This window comes from Frieseomelitta varia, unplaced genomic scaffold (genome assembly GCF_011392965.1).
Source record: "Frieseomelitta varia isolate USP_RPSP 00005682 unplaced genomic scaffold, Fvar_1.2 scaffold_334, whole genome shotgun sequence".
Lineage (NCBI taxonomy): Eukaryota > Metazoa > Arthropoda > Insecta > Hymenoptera > Apidae > Frieseomelitta > Frieseomelitta varia.
Genome location: NW_025110073.1, coordinates 64,153 through 78,117, shown reverse-complemented (window position 1 = coordinate 78,117; position 13,965 = coordinate 64,153). Strand labels below are relative to the sequence as shown.

Here is a 13,965-nt window from a genome sequence, read left to right as displayed (position 1 = left end):
GAAAATATAGAGAGTGGTGGAAAAATATAGATTGGTTGTTTACTCTTTTCATGTATTGCCAAGGTGAACAAATTTATCATCAGTAAAGACAGTAATACTAGGAAATATTACATTTATTTCTTTTATTTTTTTTGCTTTTTATTTTTTATTTTTATTAATAAATGATATTATATTTATTTTACTTCACTAAATAATATTGCATTTATATTTTTATATTTTATTGCCAATGAATATTTCTGAGCGAAAAGTAAACTAATAGTTTAGTACGATTTGAGAAAAAAGTGACAAAAATTTAAGTAATAACTGTTTTGTTTTACACAAGTTTTAAATAACAATTGAAAAAGAATCGTATTAAGACATAAGGAATCATACTTCAAAATATAAATAATCGTAAATGAACACAAAAATGTTGAAATAAAAAATGTAAATAATTATTTTATGTTGTATAGCATCGATCAAACGCTTGTCATTTTTAAGGATAAATTACGCAAAATAATAAATTACATTATTCTCAGAATTTATCGCGAATGTAATCAACAACGATATAATTTGTTACACGATTAATATCGTGTCGATTGTTTAGTCATTTTTTCTAAAAATCCAAGCGAGCGTGGGCACTTTATTTTTTTAATTCTTTTTGCTATATTGCAAATATTGTGTGATTTGCATTAGTTGTGCTTTCTTTTTGCGATGTGTACAACTAGTGAATTCAGAACATCATTGGAGTTAATATGAAGAATTCTATGAAACAAAAAATTTAACTTTCGGTAGTCTCGAGTAGAAAATATTAATATTAATTGCAATTCTTCTAATACTAACTGCAATATTATTCATATTGAATTCATATGAACTCATATAACTGCAATATTAATTCATTTGAAGCTTTTATAAAATATTAGGTGATTATTGTGCAAACTAATCAAGCGAAATTGTTTTGGAACCTTCTTCTATTCTAATTTCTTTTGTAGAAGAACGGGATAGATCATAATTTATAAAATGATGTTATTTGCTTATTTTTGTTTGAAAAAAAAGTGGAAATATAAAATTTTATTGGGAAAATATTTTTATGTGTCAAGAAATATCGATCTCTCTTCGAAAAATGCAGAAGCATAGTAAGAAAGAAAACACGTAAATCGATATTATTGCCTGACGCAATAAATGCATTATTAGGGGAGATTTTGCACAACTTACCAACGGTGGACCACTACTCGTTATTTTCTTTCCACAGAATGAAATTCTATAAAAAAAATCTTGTTCCAATCCTTGTTTGGACTTAAAGTTGTATTTAAAGCTGTATTTAAAGCTGTACCTCTACTGAACGTGCTATAGTGAACTCTCCTGAAAAAGTCACTGAAAAAAATCTCTTGAAAAAGTCACTGATAAAGATGTATATAAACTAGGAAACGGAAAACAGAATGTGATAACAGAAAACAAATGTTCCTCCAATATGCCGTCAGGCTTAGGATTGCTAAAATAAATATTTCAACATTTTTACTTGCTGTCGGGTTATAGCCGATATAGTTATATTACTTGGACATACATTACAATATTTCCAATGGCAAAGACCAAGGTGACATACATTACAATATTTCCAAAGACAAAAGACCATGAATCAACTCTACTTTCTTTTTTCAGTTTTTCATTTTGACGAATGATAGATGTGTTAACTGCTGACTTCATAATTCTTCTCTTTTTTCTTATCGAATTTCACTCATTTATTGAAACACGACCAGATTTTCACTCTGCTTCTTTCTCTCTTCTTTTGTCCATGTCCGGTCTCCTCTTCTTTTCGTGAAACCGATAGTATCGATGGTGCCGCAAATCGCACACAAAACAGCGGCTTAATGGTTTCTCCCGAGATAGAAAACTATCTTAAATCTAAGCGGCAAGTAATCTACGTCAAAGAAAACATAAAAATCTTTATAATAAATATAATTAATACTTGGATAAACTAATGTATATTGAACTATACATTGTACATTGAAATGTATATTCAATACCTTTGTAATGTACATTAAAATTCTTGATGGACGATTGGGTGAGTCTGCGCTTTTCCTTAACAACGAAGCTGTACCCGAGAACAATTTCGATTGTGCATCTAATAGTGTATCATTACGAAGAAAAGAATCTTCTGTCTTCATTCCTAATTTCTTTAAAATTTGCTTCGGATTATTATTATTATTAAATTGTCGGATGATTATTAAATTGTTTATTAAAGATAAGTATGAAACTGTATTAACAAAACGGGAGAAGGCTGTCGGTTATAAATCAGTTTATTTAAATATAGTCCGTAGCACACAAGCTTCCGCGATTCGAATGTGTAGGAACGCTAAGCATGAAGTTTCTCTTTCAGGCACTCTGCAATGTCGACAACGATTACGAGCTGAACGCCATCTTGTATCACTAGAGGAATACACAATCTGAATGCTATCCATTAATATTGTCCAGGTAAAAAACAATCTGAACATTTAGGAATCCACAAAAAAGGGGAAGCCAAGGGAAATCCATATCCACAATATTGACACTTCACTAGTTGGAGGGAAATGCAAATTCAGTTTAACACTAGTGTGGTTCACCTCTTGTGAAGTAAAAATATTGTCACGAAAAAGAGTGTCTCAAGCGTCCTTAACTAGAACACATTAGTAGCAACTATCCTAGTATCGCAAGAAGTAATTTATATAGGAAATATGTCTTTAATAAACATACTATTGGATTTGAAGATGAAATGTCTTATTTATGTAAAGAGAGGCAACAATTCTACGAGTCACGTCACTACTATATTATCGAAATTCACAAATTTCAGCTGGTACACATAATAATTTTTCCTTTCTCCTAATTAAATCCTGGATCCCTGCTTATGACATGTCTATCATTTGTATGTCACAAAAATAAACAAAGATACTTTTAATTGTTTACATTTTATAATTAAAAGAAATAGAAGAACAGACAAAGAATTATTTTATCTAAATATTGTATAGCTAACAATAGAAATAGATATGTAATGTAATTTGTAGTCTACTTATTTTTAGTATAATTGAAACTCTCTAGATACTTCAAGTTAAGTACCTCAAACTAATCAAATCAATGTCATACTTTGAAGGTGTTATAATTCCTTACAACTTTAAACACCATCACTTTGTCCCTATAATTTCATCCAAAGCTAAACACTTTAGCTAATAATCAAGTTTTCATATTCGCACATCTTATGTTAATTATTTTAATTATATTAATCCACGAAACTCACAAAAATTTATTAATCTTGCACTATAAATATAGCAAAATATATAATACATCACGAAAGTATTCGAACATTTATGAAATTTGAAAACATAAATACATTATGTATAATAATTAGCAAAATTTGTATACCTATAGCAAAGTAGGAATAATACAGATAAGAGTTACAAAACATTTTGTACAAGTAAATTTTAAGCAGAGATAGTAAAAATAATTAAACGCTTGATTGAAAGGTTTCAAGTTTCAATATCTTGAAAACCACGCAAAAACAACTTACAAAGAAAAGTTTTACAGTTTTGAAGAGGAAATACAATTATTTATTTGCTAGACGTGGTTTAGAATATTTGAAGAGTAGATTTTTCTTCTCAAATTTTTATTTTGGAAAAAAGGGGAAAGATTGTTTATTCTTTTCAAAAGAAAATTTAATAAATAAATTAATAAATTTAAATTTAAATAAAATTTATTTCACTTTTGCTACTGCAAACAAAATAGTAAATGGGAACATCGACGGAGAAAGTGAAAACTATATTTTATCGCATTACTGGAATGCAAACTATTTTAGTACTGTGACGAGGTATTTGAAAGCTTAGAAATAATAGATAATAACGCTAAGCATTGTTGCGAACAGAGTATCAAATTGTGAATACTTTGCTTGATGATGATATTGTATTTCTCATGATTTTGAGAAATGCTAAGCCCGATTCTATCGCTGTTGCAGATCTATTACGAACCAGAATTTGTAAGACATTATAAATATAAGCTTTTTTGACTTTAACACGAGTATATGTATGGATGTTTTTGTTGTAGATCAGACAGTGGTATTAACAATGCGCAAGGCAAAGGAATGTCAGATTTAACTGCAGTTAAAATAATTTAACTATATGTAAGAACTTTTTGTTATACAAATACATAAGTAATTATGCTAATAAAATGTACAAAAAGTTCATTTTTCATACAACATAAATATTTTCATTAGATATTCATGTTGTAATAAAGATAATATTTATAATTGGATCGCAGATATTTATGCAATTTCCAATTTACTAGTTTATTTATTTTAAGCTTAGAAATTTGTTTTCGTTATTATATATTGTACCAAGCATTCTATTTTCGATATTTTACATATTTTTCCACATGCTATTCGTTTGAATTAAACTGTAAATTTCTCATGAAGGCATAAAAATCTGCATTCTATTTATAATATAATAAATATAATTCATTTTATAAATCAATTTTTAATCGTTAATACAAATCAAAGAAAATATAGAATATTTTGTGTACTGTACACAACATTTTGTAAAATGGTTTACTACCATTTATTATGAGAATTAATAAACGTAAAGAGAGTAAATAATCGAGAGTTCGTTAGTTAATCAATAAAATAAAATTAACGGAAAAAATTACAAAAATATAATTTTATATACCGACTGAATTGTGTTAAATTAACTGAATCAATATCTCGCAAGTGTTATGCAGTTATAAAAATCGAAGAATTTTTTCCAAAATCATTCTCCATGAAAATGATAAACAATAAAACACTACTGTTATTATTAAAAATAATTGTACGAACTAAGCACGATATGTTTCCTAACTTTTGTCGCTAAGATTTCCACTAATTTCCTGTTTCAATATTAATTGTGATCTTTATAAGAGTAGATTCGTGAAAATACTATGTTACCTCATGCTATTATGTATTTTTGAAATTAAATAATGAAAAATAATTTTTTGAGGAACACATTTTTTTCTTAATTTTCATCAGTAAGGTGTATATACGTATATGTGTATATTTCGTGTAGCTGTAAAATATTTGGTGGATCTATCTGGAACTATTTCGAAACAATATATGAATCTGTGGTAACAGTCGCTGTAGACATTAAGATATATTTTATATACAACTTATAATTTAATTTATTATTACATCAAGAAACAGACTCTCTTTCCAGGCAAATTAATCAGGAATTTAAAATATAATAGATATCAGAGCGTTTGCTTAAATTTCGAAACAGTTCAATGAGTACAGTTTGTCGAATAATCTAATTTTAAGTATTACATTTAATCAATAAATCAGGAAGATATTTAATTAATACACTAGTTACTATTACTTTAGTAATACAATTAATTAATTTAATTTTAATCGAGAATCGAATTTAACAGGTTCTTTTCGTTTTTCAAAGAATTCTGTTTTAATTTATATTTTTCTACAAAATAATTTATAAAAATTAAAAAATTCTGAAATTTCTAATTTATAGAAAATTATCTGTTTTTGCGAATTTTTTATAGGAAGAGTTACTGTCACACTAAATTACTTAGGTTATACGCTGAACAGGAATACAATACTCTTGAACAATGTTCTCGTGAAATAGATATTTTAGAATCTGTATAATAAAAGGTCCATGTGTTATTTCGGAACATTTAATTGAAAATCCATTTTTATATTCGTTCATATTATTCATCCAATAATATTCAGTGTCAGTGTTTGCTATATACATTAAACACTATTTTAATATTGTTGAATAAATTATTTGTCCCTTAGATAGAAAAATTTTTATTTTTATATTTCGTAAGTCCTATTCTGTCTGAAACTTTTATTTTTAAAAGCAGCTATTTATCTATTCTTATCGGTATCTGTAACGTGTGTAATCTCCCCAAAAGTGCTGTAAGTCATGTTTCACATAGAACCTATTTAAAAGTTCCTTTTTCGATCTTTAGTTTCAATAAGGATTATTATATTCATTGTATTTAATATATAGAGGAAAAAAATAAGAGATGAACCAAAGAGTTGGAAAGATACGAGACTTAATAGCGTTAAAGTGATCGACCAATAGATTCCACAATTCATAGATGAACAGGTAATACATTTACAAACAAAATGATAGCATACGTGCTATCTTTAATTTCTCGAAAAGAAACTGAAATCTTGTAAACTTAGCAAATGGTACATGTATGTGACGACGTAGAAGGAAAGATCTGTTAATAAAAAAAGATTGATCACTAATATTCATAGAATACAAGAAGTGTACGTAAATAGCGAAAGCGAAATGATACGTAGTGCATTCGTATTTCTGTTGACATTACTTACTACACATTTATGTTGCTTAAGATTTATCAATCAGTCAGGAATAAGTATTATATGATTAGATATCAATATTTTTCTTTTTCTTTGCGTCGTTACATTCATGTACATTTATTCACCTTAGTTAATGAATTTTAATTTCACAATGTAAACTGATCACGCTGGCTCGTAATTATTTTTTCTTGTAGCATGTTACGATGTTCAAGAAACAACGCCAATAAAGGTGGCCTTGTTTCTGCTGTCGAAGATCCATCTATGTTGCAAAATAAAAATTAATTTCGAAAAATTGAATTTCAAATCTAAGGATAACCTGAATGAATTCCACGTAGAGTACTGCAGTAAATTTGTCAAACCCGTACCGTTTGTGCTTGCGCCAATGGAAGAAATGACAAATTTTCGGCTGGCAAGTGAGGTGTCGATGATCTCATGGATATTCTATTGCCTTTTTGAAGTTCTCTTCTGGGCTGATTGTTTAGTGCATCTTGTAACGCGATCATTAACTGATCTAACAGAAGAGCCGCCCTCTTTGACACTAGTACCTGGAAAAGAAAGTATTTTACCATTGACTAACTGAAATAGTCCAGATATCGAATGCCTTTTTGAGGTTCCACGTTTTGGAGGTCACCTGATCTTTTTACCATTTTCGTGTCATATCTTGCCGTGTCGATTTATTAGGAATTAAATTCAAAAAATACGGACAGGAATTAAATTTAAAATTTTTTATTTACAGAATTGAACCTAGTAATACTTTATGGTTCTGAATGCGTGGATGTCTGTATTAGGTATGTTTATATTGCGAATAATGTTAAAACAGTTAGTTTTATCATCTGATTATTTACTGTGTACTCACACACAATGATGTTACAGCCATGACACATCAATGATTAATGAAACCAAATACGATTACCAATACGAAACTAATAGGAAAGTTACGTAAAAATGTATTCTATTCTATTTTTAATTTTACGAAGAAAATGTTCAAGACAAAATTGCATTATTTCAAGGATCACAGTTGTCGATGGAGAATGAATCATTTTCAAACTCTTTCTTTCTGCAACATTTCAAGCCATTTTTTTTTTTTTTTTTACTTTCTTGACATTCTTATAAAGTACCAAAAATAAAATTTAACCACCATAGTAACCATTTTATTCGAATCATATTTTGGAATTTCATGTTGAAACGATAAAAATATTTTGAAATTTCATGTTGAAACGATAAAAGGATGTATTTATTACTGTCATCTGAATGACTGGGTCAAAATGTCCTGGTATTCGTTCTACGGAAGGTTAATATAAAAGATAAAGTATAAATGATTTTGTGATTTAATGATATATTTTATCACGATACACTTCATTAAGATTTTATACATAGATAATTTTAAATATTTCTCTTTTTGATTGCTTTTCATCGTAGGCAATAACAAATAAAAGACGAGTTTAAGGAACAAATTTAAGATTTCTTGAAAAAAGTAATGTATTCTAAAAATGTGACGTAGTTTCTACATCATTTCTGCTATTGTTTTGCCCGTTAAAATATGTAATTTTTATTATAAACAGCAATTAAAGTTTGTAATCAAACAAAAGTAATTTAAATAACATACAAAATAATTCACTTCATACCTGTGATTTCTAAGAAGAAGCTCATTGTATAGTTGAATTAAATAAAATAAAAGTAGTAAACAATTTTTCATTTTCTCATATATGTTATATTTCATAGAATAAAAAAGTTGCAAATATCGTTGCTTTTTATAATTGTAATTTGCATTACAACCGTAAATTGTAATTTTAAAAACCAAGACAAATTCGGAAAAACTTTGACAGATGCCAACACATCAAATAAATATCTTCAGGAACTATATAGACGAGACTTTCAATTAATGGAAATTTTTTGAACATAATCTGATACAATTATAGGATATTGTGCATATTGCAAGACAATGCAAATAATAAATATGTAGTTTCTATAATAAAAAGTATATATAGTGTTGTTGATAGAATCATAATCGTAATTATTGAGCATAATCATTATATGATTAAAAATTTCAATTACTTTTCTTATTCTTAAATCAGCGATTACAGATATTGTATAATTGATATTCTGATTTTATATTAATTAATTGTTCATCATTAATCAAATTGCGTTTTATCCGTTATTTTATATTGTATTTAAACAGAAACTTAGTTAAACGTTTTCGTTTCTTACTCCTCGCGTCAAAATCGAAAAATCGAGGGAACCGGGAAAACAATGAATGAACTCATTTTTCATTAGAAATTTAAATGAAAATTGAGTGATAGAAAAAGAATTTAGAAAAGTTCAAAAACTTCGTAAAATCAATTAAAGATCTGAATTCACTTTAGTCTTCATAGTTGGCTCGTTTTATCAAAAACACTTTTCTAAGAAAGAACCGAATGTGTTATCATGAAAATACAAGCTTTACATTGTAAAATGAGTACAAGATTTTTTGATTAATTGTCGGCATTTTAAAATGCTTTTTAACAAACGATTATAAACCAACCAGTCTTGCGTTTATTTTATTTTAAAGTGTGAAACTTTTATCTTCACAGGACTACGTTCGTTTCTTTCTTTATCATTTTGGAAGTAGTAAACGAAGGATATTCTTTATCATTTTGGAAGTAGTAAGCGAAAATACATTTTCACCCATAAATTTTGTAAATTCAAACATCTTTATGAATATTGTAAAAATCTTTTTCCTAAATAAATCTACAAAGGTCTCGGAGCTTGAAGCCTTCGAACAAAATTTGTTATACGATTTTTTTCACGAAATTAATAAGAACAAATGTTGACTAATTTTCATTGAAATTTTCTGCAGCTCTTGTGTGTATATATGTGGAAGTAAGCATCAAACAACATAACAAGTAAACGAAAAATGAAAGAAACAGTCGATAATCGTGTTGCTGTCAATCTACTTGGCCAAAAAAAGCTAGACAACCACAATCCCCGTATGGTATATCGAGGAAAAGGTCGAAAAGCCAATCATCTGCAGAATGAACCAATAACATTTGCTAAAGTGAAAATACTACTAAATTAATAATTCTTTAAATGTTAATTAAATCCTAACGTAAATCTAAATTGAACTGTCAAATTTTTTAATACTAACTAATCAGTAAATTAATTAAATAGTACCTAATAAATAATTAAGTTAATAATATTTTTAAACGTTGATACTTTTTTAAATGTTAATGTTTTTTATAAAAAATTTCGGGCTACATCGATTAATGGACCAAAAAATATATCGTTCCACTTAATAAATTAAAAGTCACCTTTGTTTTTTGAATAATGTAGCAAACATAATTAAAGAAATTGCCTATAAGAAACAACACAAAAGTATGCTGTTTAAGAAAAAAATACTGAGAACAATACACCCTGAATGAGGAAAAATTGTTCAGAATAATGACCTTAAAAATATACTTTAGGTTAAAATACTAGGTAAATATACTAAGGTTATCACAATGAGATATCTCTAAAGTAAATAATTACGATCTTCGTTTGACGTTCAGTTTCTCGACATTTCTATGTTTGTTTGTCGCATTTCGTTAACATTTTAAATGCCATTTACTTTCTTCGAAAGGACAGAGAATCGAAGATCTTAAAGAAACGATGCTCGAACGTACGAGTTGAAGAAGATTTTTTGCATCTTCTACATTATTGAGATATAACCTGTTACAATTGCGAGTATTATTCACCCTGTGCATTTGTTGTAAACTGTTATACATATATATGCAATATCTAGATTCATACGTTAGAAAAAACAAAAAAAATATTTTGACAACACTGTTTTATTATGTCAGTTACGATATTGTTAAAAATCTTGTCCTTATCGTTGTATGCAAATTTATGCTCGCCTAATTATGAATACATGAACTATAAATATATTGTTTTATCCCTATATTTTTTCAAATTTATTGTATATATCTACATAAAGATATTTATTCCTAAACAAATGAAATTGGTTATTATTCAATTAATTTCAACGTGACTATATGCAAAACAGAGCGGGACAATATTGTCTTTAAAATTTTTTTTTCACAAATATGTCACTGAATTTCGCGTTTGTTTCAACATATATATGTATATACTTCGATAAAAAGATGTTAACATTGTATGTAATTTCTTTTCTTTTTGAATGCAACATCAATGAACAATAAAATCCATAGAATTATGGAACAATTATTCCTAAGAATTGTCTCTTGCCTCAGCAACTGATGCTTCCCACATACGATTTATAGATAATCGATAATTAAATTGAAATACTATCGATTCCATTCAACGACGACAATTTCCTTTCGTGCGTCGTGTCACGATGCAAATGAGAGTAAGACAAAGCTTGACAACGAAGATAATATTATTCTCTTCTTTTCTTTTATGTCAATTTAAAGTCGCACTAACATCAAAATCATTAGCGAGAAAAAGTAGAATGTGTAGATGGTACTTAGATTTTAAATTTGTGTTCGTCAAGTGTTCTCTTCAGATGATTTTAGAAAGTCGGGACAAAGATCGATATGGAATTTTCTCTGCAACTCAAAGTTTATGGCAGCAAGAAGTCAGAATGAATCGTATACATTTAAATAATGAAATATTGTGTATACATATAAATACATATAAATACATTATTCATCAATAAAAGAAAAAAACTTTTGGGAAAATCCAATATATTCTAAACTATAACGATTTGCGGATACTGATCTGCGAACAGATATTTCGCTTCTTGGGAAAATGTTTTATGTAGTAATGATATTAACAAATGATCATAATATATTCATTAATGATGTAAACGTTGATTGACGTAAAATAACGTGTACCAAATTTGATGAAAAAAATAAAATTTTGAAGGTCGTAAAATTTTTGAAGTCGTTGAAAAGATCAGATTTCAATTTTCAAAATAGTGTTGCATTTAGTTACGAAGAAAATTTTTTTCCACTGCAGATTATAATAGATAATAATACAATGATAATATAAATGATACAGTAAATGATAATAGGTATAAGTATAAAAAAATAAGTAGAAAAATGAAAATTTTTTTGATTCTTTTTTCTTCACACTGACGCAAAACCGAGTAAATTTGCTAAAGAATGTTTTTCTTAGTTTATTGGTCTTCTATAAACTTTCAAAGTTTAACATTTAAATTTGGATACCCTCATTTTTCCAATTTAATTTGTTCCTTGGTGCGAAATTAACATAATGGTAAGAAATTAATTTCTACGATTGAAAAAAAAATAGTTAAGTTTGAAAGTTCTTTTATTGGCAATAAATAAAAACACTTGTAGTTAATTGCGTGTTGTCATAAATCAAATCGTAATCTTATTTTCTCTAGTTTTGTCTAACATTATGACCATTTATTTTAGACTTGTTACAATTATGTTGCAAAACAATAAATGCAATATGAATTTTCGAAAATGTGATACATTGTAATGCGATAATATAATTAGAAATCGAGGAATTTAAAAATTATATTTGAATATTATTTTGTTATAAAAAATATTGAAAATATGTTATGTTATATATTAGAAATATCTGTAATATTGATATTTTAAAAGAAAACATGTGTCCAATTGATAGAAGGTACGAATGAGGATGAAGGTACAAAACTCGGAAGTGTAGAATAAAATTTGTATTTGTATTTGTATTAATTTATATTAAGTTTCGTTCTCGAGAATATTTCGAGTTTGAAAATTTATCAAGTACCGAGACAATTTTCAACAAAACATATTCGAAGTCTATTTTCTTGAAAGTGAAGCTTCAAACAGAAAAAATCTTATTTTACGTGTCGATTTATTTTTGCACGTGAAAATATTTCCTGGTAATTTTTTTCTGTACATCTAGAATTATCCTATTCAAATTCAAATCAAAGAAACTAAATTCAAACTTGATAATTTCTTAAACTAAGTTTTCTGGAACATAAAGCTTTGAAAAATAAAATGAAAAAAGTTTTATTCTATATTTCCGGTTTATTTTTTCATGAGGGAATATCCCCTGCTTTATTTCTCACGTACTACAAAACACTTTTTATAGTTCAAAATATACAGAACTATAGACGAACTTAAATGGTCGAACTGCGATAAAATATGTAATATAAATTTTGTATATTTAAAATTTTAAATATTACTTCTCAAGGATTTCTTACGATTACATTACAAATATCATTAAGATAATATGTCCTCCAAGATACCTTACAACTTCCTTCTGAAATATTTTTTATTATAATTACACAAAATTAAAAAGAAATACGTTATTCTCATATAATTTGTGTGTCGAGCAATTTTAGACAGATATTATATAGACTGTATTTAAGAGACTAGTGTCTTTCGTGACGTGCCATGATAATGTAATAAAAAATAAGCGTCGTGAATGTATAAAGTTACTCACCGGATAGTCGTTGAAATTTGCCAAATGGTCAAGATAAGAATTTGTCGGCACACTCCTCTTCCATAGCGCATTCTGCTCGTCAGTACCGGCGATCACCGGTACCATCGTCACCATTAACAAAATTACAGTGTTGCTCATCTACACTTCGGTAGTTGGTTTCTTGAACGAGTGCAATTGCAATATTCTTTTCTTGGATCGAAAATATTTCTCCCACGATATAATAACTCTGAATCTTGGTCGATTCTCTGGATCGATGCGTTCGTCTATCTCTAACGTTACGATTCAATAATGTAACACAAAAAAAAAAAGAACGAGCGTCAATTTTGCGAATTAATTTGTTTGCGAGAAGCAATACGTATTGACTCGAATTTGCAGATTGACATATAGTTAGTAAATGACAATATACTGTATCGTATACGTCGTTTATTCAAGAAAAATGAAGGATGTACTCGGGAATACAATGTGACGTCTCGAACGGCAACTGCTCTCCTTTATACGCGTGTTCTCCCACAACGCTTGTTCCATATAACGCAGGCGCTGAGAATGTCTTTATTCTCGGAAATCGTGAACGTTATCCCGCTGATTGACACATTTTCCCTCGCACGAGGTTCCATCTTGTGCCAGTCTAAAAGATCCATCGACATGGCGACCATCATTTTCCGTTTTCCTTTTTTGGCCCTTCGAAATGAATTCAGCGAGCAGAGATCGCAATTGATTCTTTCTATTTAGGCTCGACGCAGACGAATACAACGTTTTGGGAGATGAGAAACATAAATTGTTCTGAGGAAAGAACTTTATTTCTGTGCTCCTCTGCGTCAGAACGTAAGGAAATAGAAGAAATGCAGTGTATTGCTAATTTGGAACACCAAATTATTTAAAAAGGTGTTAATACTATCTAATTCGTAACATCGAAAATAATAGAGACAAAAGTCCTATTGATCAATGACAATTGTGAACGAACCGTAGTTGTAAAGTTTCAATTTAATATACAGTTAACACTTAAAGCATCGGCTATTTTGTTGAAAACTACCTAAATAACTACCGCCGCAATACTTACAAGTTTTGCAAAAATACACACTTTTACAAATAAAATAGAATAATTCTCGTAGAACGCGAGAACGCAGAATTCTATTCAGAAGTTTTACGTGATCTTGACAAAGAGAAATATCTCTTTAACTTAGTAATCTTCATAATTAAATCTTTAACTTAGTAAATTTCCTAATTATTCACATATAATTGTGCATATATCAACCAAATTTTGTTGTCTTTAT

General features: G+C 28.1%; 1 protein-coding gene across 1 annotated transcript; it reads right to left on the bottom strand.

The window, feature by feature from the left end:
• Window positions 1-6,482: 6,482 nt before the first annotated feature.
• Window positions 6,483-12,940, bottom strand: LOC122530253. The gene is made up of 3 exons (XM_043657058.1): window positions 12,695-12,940; window positions 6,670-6,849; window positions 6,483-6,563 (listed from the first exon to the last, which is right to left on the bottom strand). The coding sequence occupies exons 1-3, from the start codon at window positions 12,830-12,832 to the stop codon at window positions 6,483-6,485; spliced, it is 399 nt and encodes a 132-aa protein (XP_043512993.1). The 5' UTR covers window positions 12,833-12,940.
• Between the last annotated feature and the right edge of the window lie 1,025 nt (window positions 12,941-13,965).